This window comes from Lipotes vexillifer, unplaced genomic scaffold (genome assembly GCF_000442215.2).
Source record: "Lipotes vexillifer unplaced genomic scaffold, Lipotes_vexillifer_v1.1 scaffold75, whole genome shotgun sequence".
NCBI classification, from domain to species: domain Eukaryota; kingdom Metazoa; phylum Chordata; class Mammalia; order Artiodactyla; family Lipotidae; genus Lipotes; species Lipotes vexillifer.
This window is the reverse complement of record NW_006771517.1, coordinates 463,435-477,405: the sequence shown is the minus strand read 5'-3', so window position 1 is coordinate 477,405 and position 13,971 is coordinate 463,435. Positions and strand designations below refer to the sequence as shown.

Below are 13,971 nucleotides of genomic sequence, written 5' to 3'. Positions count from 1 at the left end.
CTTTCTGCCCCCCTCTTCAATCCATCCTCCACACGGCAGCCAGAGGGAGCTTTTAAAATATAAAAAAGGGTGTGTCACTCCTCTCTCAGTCTCACCAGGGTCCTTGTCCCCTGAATAAAGCCCAAGACTCAACGTCTCTACACCTTGGCCCTCACCTCAGGATTCCAGCCACACTGGTTTCTCTCAGGTCCTCAGGGCCCTTTGCCCACGTGGGCCTCTCCTGCTTGGTGTGTTCTTCCTCTTCCTTCTCAGTTAATTTCTTCTATCCTACAGCTTTAGGTCAAGCACCACCTTTTCCAGGAAGCCCTCCCTGATCCTCTCATTTGTTTGAGTCTCCTCCAGCAGGTCCTGAGAGCTCCATGAGGGGAGGGAACGTGTGTCCCCAGAACCTGATGCTGTAATTATCTGTTGCATGTTTACAAATGTCCAGAAACATCCGGAAGGAGCATAGCAAACTGATCAGTGGCACCTCTGGGGCTGGAAAAAGGAAGGGAGTTCGTTTACTACTTCATTGGACCAGTTTTTAAATTAGGGTAAAAAAGGTGATGAAGCCTACCTTTCTTGGGGTGGTGAGGCTCAAATAAAATGAAGCCAGGCAGGGACAGGGAGAAGGAAGTAGAGAATGGGCATTTTCCCAGCACCCTTGACCTCTCCCACCCTCACATTTGCTCCCAGTACATAGTCCCCAAGCCGGGCCCAGACATCATCAAAATATTTATTAAAACCAAAGCAGAGGGAACAGAGCTGTTAGGAAGGCAAATCAAAGTGCAGATTGGAGGGTGGGGCAGAGCAAGAAGTGGGGTGGAAGGGGCACTTCAAATGCCACAGGAGGGGCCCCTGTGGTCTGGGCTGGAGGGGAGGCCCTTCACCCCACCCCTCCCGCCCACCCTGTCAGTGAAGGTCCCCCACTCACCTCTCCCATCTCACATCCATCCTGGGGGCAGCTGGGGCCCTGTAGTGACCCCGTGGGGAGAGACCACCCCCTCAATCCACCCATGGCTGTCAGTCAGTCAGTCTGTCTCCCTCCCTCACTTTCCCAATAAATAAACCATTCAGGCCTCAGTTCCTTCAGAGTGGGGCAAAGAACAGCTCAGGGACCCCTGCCCTCGCTCAGGGGTAAGGGAGTTGCGGCATCAGCCCCGCATCCCTCCTACCCTTTGCTGATGCCCCAAGCTTGCCAAAAAGGCCTTGATAAATAAATAACGCTCCATTAAAGCTTCGATCAGAAAAACCTTTAAGACGACAGAAGTGCTCTCGCGGTCCTGCAAACAAGCAGGCCAAGGCCTCGCCACCCGGCCTGGTCAGCACGCAGGATTCTGGGGGCAGGTGGCCACCCTGGGCCTCGCGGGGCCCCTGGAGCAAGGAGACCAAAAGTGCAGTTAGAGCCCCCGCCATGTGCACACATGGGCTCATGCACACACACGTGGACACACTGGGGCGTGTTTTCAGTGCACACACAGATGTGTTCACCTTCATTCCCCGGTACATGCACACACACATGCTCACACACCACTCACCCCGTGTACACACGTGTCGGGTGTTGGGTGCATGCACATACACACCACAAACAGAATCCTTCCCTTCCTGGCTTGCTCAGCCTCCTGGCAGTAGCCAGACTCCAGAGCTAGAAGCTTCTGGAGGTAGGGGAGAGGGGTATAAATTAAACGTTTCCAATTGGACTAGGAGGACGGCCAGGGGCAGGGGCTCCAGGGCTACAGAGACAGGGTGGGCATCCCAGGAGGCCCTGGTCCCCCTAAGCCCCGTCAGAAATCCAGGGGAGTGAGGTCCCCAAAGTCACAGTCGAAGAGGTCTCTGATGCCCTCGCCCTCCTCAAGGCCGAAGTGGTAGTCGAGGGCCTCGTGTGGGGGGGACAGGCTGATGAACTCCTCGGGGAGGAGGCCGGCGAAGTCTTCCCGCACGTGCTCCAGGAGCGAGTCAGCCGCCACCAGTGGGGACAGGCGGTCCTCGTCCATGGGGGCCCGCAGGCTGCCCATCCGGGAAAGCAGAGGCTCTGGGGAGACGGGGGAGCATCACAGGCCAGGGACACCCCGGCGGGGAGGGCAGAGGGGCTGTCACACCTGCCCACCCACCCGGGAGAGGGGGTCCCACCCCGCCCTGCCCACCCACCCTTCACCCACCTTGCTCCAGGCTTAGCAGGGACTGACTGGGATCCGTGGCAGGGGATGAGGGGGGAGATGATGGTGGTGGTGGCACTGTGGTGGCAGGGTCAGCTGCCCTGTCCTCCTCCCCAGAAGCTGCACCCTGGGACGGGGTCTTCCCGGGGCTGATCCCGCCCGCATTCTCCTCAGGGCACAGGAAAACATCGATGGGGCCTTGTTTGCTCTTAAGGGAGATCTGAAAGGTCTGGGTGAAGGTAGCAGGCAGAGTAAACTGAGGCTCAGCTAACTACCAGCCCAGCCCAGCCTGTCCTGTTCCAGTCTAGACTCCCAGGTCTCACCTCTGAGGAGTCCACGGCTTGAAGCTGGGTCTCGGGAGGGGCCTTGATCACCATAACCATCTGTTCTGCAGGGTCCGCAATGCTACGAAGGTCCTGGCAGGTCACGTAGGCCAGGGTTGGTGGAGTCAAGGACCACATGACCTATGGCCTTTGGGGGCCACCCACCCAGACAGCTCATAAGGCAGAGCCCATACCTGCTGAGTCACTCCTGTCCTCTGCATCTCCCACTCCAGGGCCTGGCACATAGCTGGCACTCAATCCTATCTCATGCCCCTGAGCCTCAGTTCCCACATCTGTGCGAGACCACTCTCTACCCATCAGATCTTAAGGTAATAATGGCTGCCTGCAATAATTTCATATAAATTACATAAATACAGGCTTGGTACTGAGAATTTACTCTGACCCATGACCTTGGTGTCAATTAGTAGTTATCTCCAAAATGTATAAACGTAATTTGGGTATTCACTTTAAAAAAAAAGCTTATTTTAAAATAAAGTTTCTATTTTTGTAAATAAAAGACAAATAAAAACTTATATCTTGGGCTTCCCAGGTGGCGCAGTGGTTGAGAGTCCGCCTGCCGATGCAGGGGAGACGGGTTCGTGCCCCGGTCTGGGAGGATCCCGCGTGCCGCGGAGCGGCTGGGCCGGTGAGCCATGGCCGCTGAGCCTGCGCGTCCGGAGCCTGTGCTCCGCAACGGGAGAGGCCACAACAGCGAGAGGCCCGCGTACCGCAAAAAAAAAAAAAAAAAACAACTTATATCTCTAACCTTGAAGCTACAACCAGGTACCGAATCATTGTATTAAATAAATGTTTGTTATTGGTATCCTAGCTTTTCTTGTTTCATTCTGTGCAACTTTGGAATAGGATTATTTTCCCCTTTTACAGATGAAGCTGAGACTCAGAGAGTAACTTGTCCAGTGTCACACAGTGACTAAATGCTGGGCCAGGACTGGTATCCAAAGCCAGAACCCTCTCCTGAATCCAGGGCCCAGGGTAGCCTCTCTATTCCCACTTGGATGGGGCCACGGTCACCCTCCAGGCAGTTCAAGGATATCGCTGGCTGTCAGCATCCTCGGAAAGCAGACGCAGCTGCGTGGTGCACATGTGGATTAGGTGGTCCAGCTGCCGCTCGCTTTCCTGCAGTTGCTGGAGGTCCTGGGTCAATCCTTCAAGCCGCCCACCAATCCCCACTGCTGCATGGCTGCCTCTGCCGGGAGGCAAAGGGAGGGTTAGCAGCTCCCGGCCCCTCTTCCCAGGAGGCGTGACCCTCAGCAGAACAGTCTGCTGCTGCCTCTGTTCTGTAAGACCCAGGCGAGCCCTTGCTCCTCTTGGCCTGGCTCCTCAGCTGGGAAACAGCAGAGGGCTGAAGCTGGGCTCCAAGGCAGACTGGCTGGGTTCAACGTTGGGCATGAATGTCTGTGAACACCCATGTGTCCCTCATAGGGGGATGGATAAGTAAATGAGGGCAGACATGCCACGGAATACTATGCAGTTGTGTAAAAGGACAAGAATGCATTAGATGCAGACATGGAAGCATTTCTAAGACATATTAAGTGAAAAGAAAAAAAATGATGTAGAGTGGAATATCTACCGAAAACTGAAAACACAAATGTGTCAGAGAGGGGAGTAGGATGACCGGGGAAAGAGGCGAAAAGGGAAAAATAAAATAAGAATTAACAAGAATAAAACAGCTGTGTTAAACAATCTCATCAATGGCAACAGAAGGTAGAACAGTGGTCACCTGGTGGTATGAGGAGTGGACTGTCTGGGGAGGGGCACAAGGGAACTTTCTGGGGTGCTGGAAATGTTCCTTATTCTTATCGAGATGGTGGTCACCCAGGTGAAGAAATATGTAAAGTTGCATTGAGCTACATAGGTAAGATTTGTGTTCTTTCCTGCATCTATCACCTCAGGTAAGCCAACTTTCCTCTCTAAACCTCGGTTTGCCCGGCAGTAAGATGGTGATCCAGGCAGCCACAGTGGGTATCGCTATCAGCTCCTCCGGGCTGGCCTGGCCCCGGGCCTCCACCCACCCTCCTGTTTGGCTGGTACCTACAGCCACTGGATGTGGTTCTTAGACTTCTTGGCGATGAGCTGGATGCCCTCAAGGACGTTGGTGATGTCATAGATGCGCCGTTTCTGCACCTTCAGCACCTCAGCTGCCCAGTTCAGGTCGACGACACCATCGGCCGAGCGGCTCAGCAACTCCAGGAAGCGCTTGGTAGTCAGATTCAGCGATGTTTCATAGCGTGACTTCTCCCCTGGGGATTTCACACCTGGGGGCCAGGCAGGGTAGGGTCCCTCAGCACCACCCCCACCCCCCAGCCCCAGCCAGGCTCTGGGGGATGGGGCTGGGGGGCAGATGGCTCCTTCCCTTTGGTGAGGCCAAGCAGGGAGGCCCTGTGGCAGCCTGCCAACTACAGTATTCCTCTTCCGGCCGGGGAACTCCCCACCCCCCAGGGCTTGGGGAAGCCATGCCAGGCGGCCACTCCAGCTGCCCCTTGGGGCTCCCAGAGGCCTGGCTCAGGCCCAGGCCTAACAGACCAGAGCTTAGTCTGCAAGCATGTTTGTCTGCCCACATCCCCCCAACCTGGGTCCAACCAGGAGGTCTGCCCTAGCCCAAGCTCGGGGGGTACCTTTTCCTGGGTGGCGGCCTCTGCCCCGAGCTGGCCCACTGCTCTCGGCCAGGTACTGATGGTCAGTTTCCAAGTCCAGCCTCCGTTTCACCTACGGCAAAAACAACGGGAGGATGCCCAGTAACCAGGAGAGTGGGGCCACAAGAGACCTGGCTGAGGGGCTGGTGCTCCCGGGCCGCCCCCGCCTCAGTCTCTCTCCCAGGATGCCCAAGTGTGTGAGGGGGAGGTCCCAGGGGACACAATCCTACCCCATAGGACAGAACACTCAGCTGGAAGGCAGAAGTTCAAGCCCCAGTTCCACTACCACCTTCTTGGGGGCATGTGGTAGCTTGCAAATTTTTTGATACTCCTCCTTTCAAAAGATGGAGCCTAATCCTCCTCCCCTTAAATATGGGCCGGATCCGGTAACTTGCTTCGAATGAACAGAATATGGTGGATGTGTGTCACTTCTGAGACTGGATCGTACAGGCACTGGAGCTTCCTCCTTGCTCTCTTTATTGGATCATTCATTCTTGGTGGGAGCCAGCTGCCATGTCATGCAGGCACTCAAGCAGCCCTAAGGACAGGCCCAAGTGGCAAGGAACTGAAGTCTCCCCCCAACAGCAACACAGGTAAGCTCAGAAGCAAATCCTCCAACCCTAGTCATGCCTTCCAACGACTGCAGCCGGGCCAACGTTTTGGCAGCAAGCTCAGAAGAGGCCCTGAGCCAGAAGCACCCAGCTAAGTAACCCCTGAATTCCTCACCCCCAGAAACTGTATGATAATAAATGTTGGTTGTTTTAAGCCACTAGGAAACAGGTCCTCTGAGTAAGTCACTGCCTCTCTCTAGTTTCTGACTGTCTGTGAATATGGCAGCACAGTAATGGCCCCATCTTACAGATGAAACAACTGAAACCCAGAGAAGCTCACGGTCATACAGGCAGGAAGTGGCAGAGCCAGGAGTCCTGCCCAGATGCCCTGATTTAGTTACACCACTCGAGGATGGAGATTGCCCTGGAGGTCTCACAGGCATCTCCACTGCATCCTGATGTACCCTCCCCTCCCCTACCCACAGGGTTTCCTGAGCTAGAACCTGGTTCAGCCCCACCTACTGCCCTCATCACATCTAGCTGCCAAGAAATCCTGTCACCACAGCCACCAGCACCTCCCACCTGGACCAGCTGTCTTCCCATTGGTCTCCCTGCCTCCATCTGTCCCCCTCCACCTTAGTATCCTCATCTGCCACCAATTCTCCACAAGAACTTCTGCTGAGACATCTTTCTTCACAAACCTGTGTCTCCAAGCCTTAGCTCATGCTGGTCCCCTCCCTGGTTTGCCCTTGCCTCCCTCCCTCCTAATTCACACCAACGCTTCCCCCTCTGTGGGCAGGCACCTTACCCATAACCTAAGCCTTTCTGATCCCACAAGAGAAACTGAGGCTCTTCTCCCTCAGAACTGCCTCAAACCCAACCTTTCCCCACATGCTCTCGCTACAAATTTCTGCAGATGTGTTTGTCTCACCCAGAAGCCAGGGAGCCCCTCAGAGGCGGGCACTGGGTCTGAATAGTCTCCGTACACAGGGTCTGGGCATCAACAAACGTTTGGTGAATGAACCACCCCACATGCTGACACTCCCTCTCACGCACACACTCACGGATTCCCTCAGGAATCTGCGGCTAGAAGAGCTAACACGCACTGAGTGCTTCCTGTGTACTGAGCACCACTAGGTAACTGCTTTACCTGCGTGCAATCATCAAACCCTCCAACCATTTTGCAGCAGGTGCTCTGAGGACTTCCACTTCCTGAGGAGCCTGCACCTCGGAGAGGTCACATAGTGATAGGTGGAGTCAGGATCTAAACCTTAGTGGGCTGGGCAGAGGCTAGTCTGGAAGCCAGGCCCCCTAAAGCCAAACCAGCATGTACCCCTTCTCCAGCCTTGCCCTAAGGCCTGAACCCTAGTATGCTCCAGCCAACTGCACCCCTTGCCTCCTTCCTGCTCCCCAAAGGGGTGCCCACCCTGAAGGCAGATCAATGCCACACTCTAAAACAAGGGCTCAAGCAGATGGATGCCCATTTCTGCTGCTGCTCTCTAGAGATGCAGGCACAGGGACCCCAAAAGGCAGGGGTGAAGACAAACAAAACATTGGTGAAAAAATCTGGATGACTCAAACACCTATCCATGGGAGGGGACACAAAAACTGGTTCATCCAGCCTCTGGAATACCACGCTGCTGTCAAGACGGACTGAGGCAGGCTGATACAGAAGCCTCCCAAAGACATACTGACAGCTCATGAAACCATTTTCTCTGGTTCAGTTTCTATTACTATAGAATCCATTTCAGGGGTGACCTCTGTATGGGAGGGAGGACCATGAGGTCCATGTTGCCTTATCTCTAAAGTGCGGATGATGTGCTGCTGGAACACGGACATAAAGGAAAAACTTCAATTTCTAAAACTTTAGAAAAAGAAAGTTGTCATAAACACCTTAAAAACAAAGGCAGGCTCAGGAGGAGAAAAAAGGAAAAATGGATGGGGCTGGGATCTTGTCCCCCTCAACTTTCTAGCCTTTTAACTCTTTTTTCTATAGTAAATGTGTATTATATTTAGTTTGTTTTTTAACAGCCATGACAACAGGGTAGAGGTGGACAGGAAGGGCCAGGAGGAATGGCTGAATTGCACAGAGACTTGTATGCAGGAGGTACTCAATGAATGCTCACTCGTGCAGAAGCTGAGCCTGTCACTTGTTTCAAGGACTGCCCCAAACAAATGCTAGAGCAGGGGGTCAGTGGAGGACACAGCTCAGATGGCCAGTGGCTACCCACAGGTACAATGTTAGGGGGTGGTGGATGGCAAAAGCTGGGCCTATGTTTCTGGACTTCAGCTCCAAGACCGCACCAGCCCTCACCCCTGCCCACGGCAGAAAACGCCTACTGGCCCTTAAGTACTGTGAGGGCAGAGGCTCCTTACTTGCCTGTGCCTAGAACCTCATAGGTGCTCACTAACAACTGTTGAATGAATGGAATGCTCAGGCCCAATGAGGCTGCCCCTGACACCACTGGGGGTGGAGGAGAGGGCATACGTCCTCAGCCCAGCCCCTGGCTGTCCCTCTGAGCCTGAAGATCAGTTCCCCAAGGGCAGGACCCACAGTCCTGGGCCTGCTAGGTACCTGTCAATCAGCTAAACTGGAGGCTACTTGTCCAGGCTCCAAGCCGGTACCCACAGGGACAGGTTGCTGGGGTACAGGAGACGAGCCAGGTGGCCCACCCCTGGTACAACTTCCATCCGTCTCACTCATTAGGAGGAAGGGACCCTGGGCTTCCTTCAACCTCTATTAGCATCTCCAGCATGCAAGGCATCCCAGCAGTTAACCACTCAGGAAATCTGGATTGGTCCCAGCACTCACTAGCTGACTTACTAGGGAATGTTCTAACATCTCTACGCCTCAGCTTCCCTATCTGTAAAAGGGGAAGGTTGTTGAAAGGGTTAAATGAGTTAATTGGGTAAAGTGCTTGGCACAGGGCCTAATACACAATACAGTCTCAAAACAATGGTGCCTGCTATTGTTATTATCAGCATCTCGGTGATTCCGGAAGGAAGGCCACACTGGGCAAAGGGCCAAGGGGGTTGGGGGAAACTTGCCGGGATGCCTCAGGGACCAGCTGCCACCCAGGCCATGAGCAGTTGGGCGGCTTCCACCTCCTTGCCCTGGGCCCTGCCTCCTCCCACAACTTGCTCCAAGCCCTATGCGGAGACCCCATTCTGCCCATCCATGCCTCACCTTCACCCACAGGTTGTGCCAGTCAAACTGGTCTCCACGCCCTGTCCTGGAGCCCACAGAGCCAAGCTCCAGGGCTCCACTCCCTTCTCCCCCTGTAATTCAGCCACTTCTTTTGGGCCCCCTAGTCTGAACTGTCTTGAGCCTCTTGTTGCTCAGGGAGCACTTTAATCAAGGCATCTCCCTGGGGCATTTACTCTCCTGGCACCGGGGGCCTCCTCTCCAGCTCCCAGAGGCCCAACCCACCCAGTACTTCCACTGGGGCCCAGGGGTCTGCCTGCCTGATTAATGAGGTTCCATGGCAACCAGGGTCTGGGAGGGTGGAGGATGGCAGATGGAAGGACAGGCAGAGGGAGGGGATCAGCAGCTGGCCCAGCCACCCCGCCCCTGCAGAAAAGGCCTCCCAGCCAGGCGGCCTGTCCCCAGAGGCCCGGAGGGCCAGGCCTGCACCTGGCAGTCCCAGCATCGAGGCAGGAAGGAGGGTCTCCTCAGTGGCTCTTCCACGGTCTGGACCCAGGACGCCCCCCTTGACCTCCCTAAGCAGCCATGCCCACCACCCAGCCACACGTTCTGGTCTGAAGCCAGCAGGCCTCAGTTCAAATCTCACTTGCAGCCTTGTGACCAGGGGGCAAGTCACTTCCCCTCTCTGGACACAGTTCAGATGGGCACAGTGACAACACCGAGCTCACAGCATGGATGTGAGTTTTAGCTGCCTTGAAGTCTGCCAGAGACCTGGCATGCAGTCAGCGATAGCTGAATACACGTGGGGCAATTATTATCACTGAGTCTGACCCTTGAGCGTCTCTGGCGAGGAAGCTGAGGCCCAGAGCACAGAGCAGCAAACAAGGACTGGTCCGAGGTCACCCTGCACCCCGGGGCGGGGCCCGGAGGACCAACCCAGGCTCGGCACCGCCCAGCCCGGGCGCGTCAGCCCACCCTCCCCCGCCCCAGCTGCCGCCGGGCCAAACACCGCGCCCCGCCAGGGTCTGCGCGGGGGTCCAGGTAGCGCAGTCGGCCCAGTGTCCCTGGTGTCCGTACCGGCGGGCGGCCAAGCGCGGGGCGCGGCGCGCTGGGTGTGGGCCGGGGCGCCTGCGGCGTGGCGAAGAGCAGCAGGTCGGGGTCGCGGGGCCCGGCGGCGGGCGCGGCGGGGCCGGCGGGGGCCGGCGGGGCGCTGGCGTCCTGCGCCGTGGAGATGATGACGATCTGCGAGGAGTCGAGCAGCCGCAGCGCGCCGGCCCCAAGAAGGGCCTCCAGCGCCGGCGCGCAAGGGCCGCCCGTGGGGGCCCCGGCCACGGCCATGGCGCTCACGGCCCGCGCGGCCCGGGTGGCAGTCGGCGGCGGCGGCGCGGGCCCATGGCGGCAGGCCGAGGCGAGGACTCGATCCCGCTCCGGATCCCGCTCCGCCCCCGGCAGCCGCTGCCTGCAAAGTCCCGGCCACTTTTACGCGCCAAATCCTTTTTGCCGCGAAAGAGCCACGAGCCGCCGAGCGCTGCCACCATTGGCTGTCCGGACTGTGACGCAGGAGACGGCGGCGGCGCCTATTGGCTGCAGCGCGCCGGACCTGCGGCGGAGGGCGGGACGGGGCGGCGGCGCGAGGCGGTCCGGCCAATCGCAGGACGGGGCGCGCGCAGGCTTTGTCGGGGCGGTGCCAGGCGCGTTCGCACTCCCCGCCCCCAGAGGGGATGACCCCTGTCCGAGGAAGGGGGCAGCCAACCGCTCCCCGACGTACCCCATCCTGCTGATGCCTCTAAGTGGAGATAGAATGTCCGTTCTGCATATGTCACCGTCAGCTGACCCCACGTGACCCCCCAGAACCCCCACCTGTGGCCCCAACACACTCAGGTCAGATCTCTAGAAACTGCCCCTCCTCTTTTCTGGCTTCTCACCTCCAAAACCCCAGCCACATCTCCCTTCCTCAACTTGCCCCACCAATGCCATTCACTTTAAAATTCTGCGCCCACCCTATCCCTCTCACCCAGACTCCAAGCAGAAGATGGGGAGGGATGTCTGACTCAGTGCAGCTTGGGGCTTTTCTACAAGCCCTCCTGTAGCTGGAATCTCTTCAACACCCTATGCACAGCTTCTGCTTAAACTGATTCATTCACTCATTCATTCAACAAACGTTTTGAGAGCCTGCTCTGTGCCCCATTCTTGACTCCTGGCCTAAGGAACTCACAGTTTAGTGAAAAGGGGAGGAGGGAAATAGAGAGGGAACAAATGTTTACAATATGATGTGGAATTTCCACTATTAAAGTAATTCCAGGGGGCTTCCCTGGTGGCGCAGTGTTAAGAAACCGCCTGCCAATGCAGGGCACACGGGTTCGAGCCCTGGTCCGGGAAGATCCCACATGCCGCGGAGCAGCTAAGCTCGTGGGCCACAACGACTGAGTCTGTGCTCTAGAGCCCACAAGCCACAACTACTGAGCCCTCCAGCCACAACTACTGAGCCTGCACGCCTAGAGCCTGTGCTCCACAACAGGAGAAGCCACTGCCATGAGAAGCCTGCACACCGCAATGAAGAGTAGCCCCTGCTCGGGCAACTAGAGAAAGCACGCGCGCAGCAATGAAGACCCAATGCAGCCAAAAATTTTTAAAAATTAATTAATTAATTAAAAATAAATAAATAAAGTAATTCCATGTTAGATCTAACAAAGGGAGAACGTGAGTGTGCTGAGCATGAAAATGCATTTAATCCAGAGGCCCTGGGACCTCTCCATCAGCCGTTTCTCATTGCTCAGGTCAACTGATTTAACCAATATTGTCCTCTCCTCTGTGCCAGGCTTTGTGCCAGCACTGAGGGCAGAGATGTGAAAGGTTTGATGATTTCTATGAACTTGCCTGCCATCTGGTGGGGATGACCCATCAAAAGAAAAAAAAAAAGTAGCTAAGACGCAATCAAGAATGAGATCCCTAGGCCCGGCATAAAGATCACTTCTTCCAGGGAGCCCTCCGCTATTGGAGCTAGCTCACTTCCTCCATTGCCCAGCCTAGCCTCTGTTCTAGCACTGAGTGCACAATGCATTTCTCTATCTGCCTCCCCTATCAGACTGGGAGCTGCATTTGGGCCTCTTCCCAGCACTGGCCTGGTCCAGAGCAGGTGCTGAGAAGGGTTATTAAAGAAATAGAGGCTGATGCTAGAGGCTACCTGGAATGCAATGAGAAGGCCCTGGTTCTCCAAGAGTAGCCCTTAGGCCCCCGGTTTCAGAATCACCTGGGTGCTTGTTAACTATGGGCCCACCCCAGCCCTGCCAACTTAGAATCTAAGTGCGTAGGAATCCTCATTTTCACATGCAACCCCCCCACCCTCATTCCAGGTAATTTTTATGCACGTTCATATTTGACAACAAATTGGTATTCCTGTATAACCAAAATGTATGGAGCAGCCTCGAATTACAGCCCCTGTGGACACTTCTTAGCCTCAGTTTCCTCATCTGTAAAATGGGCTTATTGGGCTTCCCTGGTGGCGCAGTGGTTAAGAATCTGCCTGCCAATGCAGGGAACACGGGTTCAAGCCCTGGTCTGGGAAGATCCCACATGCTGCGGAGCAATGAAGCCCGTGTGCCACAACTACTGATCCTGTGCTCTAGAGCCCGTGAGCCACAACTACTGAACCCACGTGCCACAATTACTGAAGCCCGCGCACGGCAACAAAGAGTAGCCCCCACTGGCCACAACTAGAGAAAGCCTGCGCACAGCAACGAAGACCCAACACAGCCAAAAATAAATAAATAAATTTATTTTTGAAAAAAAGGGGGGGGGCTCATTGCCCTGGCGCCTTCCAAGGTTGCCATGTGGATGAAAAGTATAGGTGTTTCATAAACTATGAAGCGGTTTAGGAACGCAGCAGAGTTTCCTAAGCAGTTTGTGAAATTACTCATCACAAATCCCAGACTATGTCAGCACTAGAGGGGACCAGAGAGACTAAATAAGCCTCTCACTTATGGTACTGAAGGGAAAACAGGCCCATTCGGAAGTGAAGCCAGCCAGTGATAGAATCTGGCCAACATGGATTTCCAGCCCTGGGCCTCACCTGTCCCCCTCCTTTCTCCCTAGTTAGAGAAGCTCCCATAAGAATGGTAGGTCTCATTCTAAATAGCCAGGCCAGATCCTGACAAGAGGGTGAGAGAAGCCAGCAACATTCCCACTCTAAAGGGAATTTCCTTCCTTCACACATTCCCAAAGGGTCTCAACAACTGTAACATTCACTCTGTAAAGCCCTCTCATGCCCAATAGTCATTCAACAAACATTTCTCGGGCACCTGTTATGTACCAAGCACTGTACTGGTTGCTGGAGAAGGAAGACAGATACTACTGGCCCATTTTATGATGAGGAAACTTGAGACCTAAAAGGCATGAGCTTACCTAGCGGATGAGAAAGCTATTATTCAGGCTCCGTGAGGTCAAAGCCAGGGGTTTTTCAAAGCCCTGCCCTGCCCAAAGTATTCAAGTACACAACCTCCCAGGAAGAAGCAGGTGCCCTCCTTCCCACAATCCCTCCTGTCCTGCTGCAGCAGAAAGGAGTGAAGAGCAGAATTCCCAATGTGAAATCCAGGAAGAGATACGGGCCTTCTGTATCTATTAATACCCACTTGAAAACAGCAAAGGCCTGATAGATAGAGCCTCTTGGCCCCAAGCCCGACAGATCCTGATAAGGCTGTTCTCAGCAGTTCTCAGGCTGGTAGGCTTCCAAAAAATCCATAATTACTGGGCAGCCACTTCCACTGATGATCTCCTTTCAACCTGATACTCTCATAAGTGAAGCTTTTTTATCCACATGGTGCGGGATGGAGGCTCAGAGAGGGGCACTTGCAACTCAAGGTCACACAGCAGAATTGAACAGTCTCCCACTGTAAAACCCAGGGCCTGCCCTTCATACTCACCACCCTCTGTAAATACCCCAGAACCAGGCTCAGGGCTGTCAAGATTATGTGTGGTTTCCAAAACGTATTATGGTGGATAGTGGCTTAATTAATAGGTGCTCACCTCCATCACCACCATCACCAACTCCTTACTCCAGAGGAGTCCAAAGGAGTGGAAGCTCCTGGGCCCACAATCCTCCACCTGAACACATCTTTCCAAGAGGCAGGATGGTAGAGGAGTGATAGCATGGGCTTCTAAATCAGG

At 55.1% G+C, this 13,971-nt stretch overlaps 1 protein-coding gene across 1 annotated transcript; it reads right to left on the bottom strand.

Moving 5' to 3' along the window:
- Positions 1 to 696: 696 nt before the first annotated feature.
- Positions 697 to 10,298, bottom strand: E2F1 (E2F transcription factor 1). The gene is made up of 7 exons (XM_007446829.1): positions 9,886 to 10,298; positions 5,095 to 5,185; positions 4,515 to 4,734; positions 3,513 to 3,665; positions 2,459 to 2,573; positions 2,139 to 2,364; positions 697 to 2,011 (listed from the first exon to the last, which is right to left on the bottom strand). Exons 1-7 carry the CDS (start codon positions 10,144 to 10,146, stop codon positions 1,764 to 1,766), a joined length of 1,314 nt encoding a protein of 437 aa, XP_007446891.1. The 5' UTR covers positions 10,147 to 10,298; the 3' UTR covers positions 697 to 1,763.
- Between the last annotated feature and the right edge of the window lie 3,673 nt (positions 10,299 to 13,971).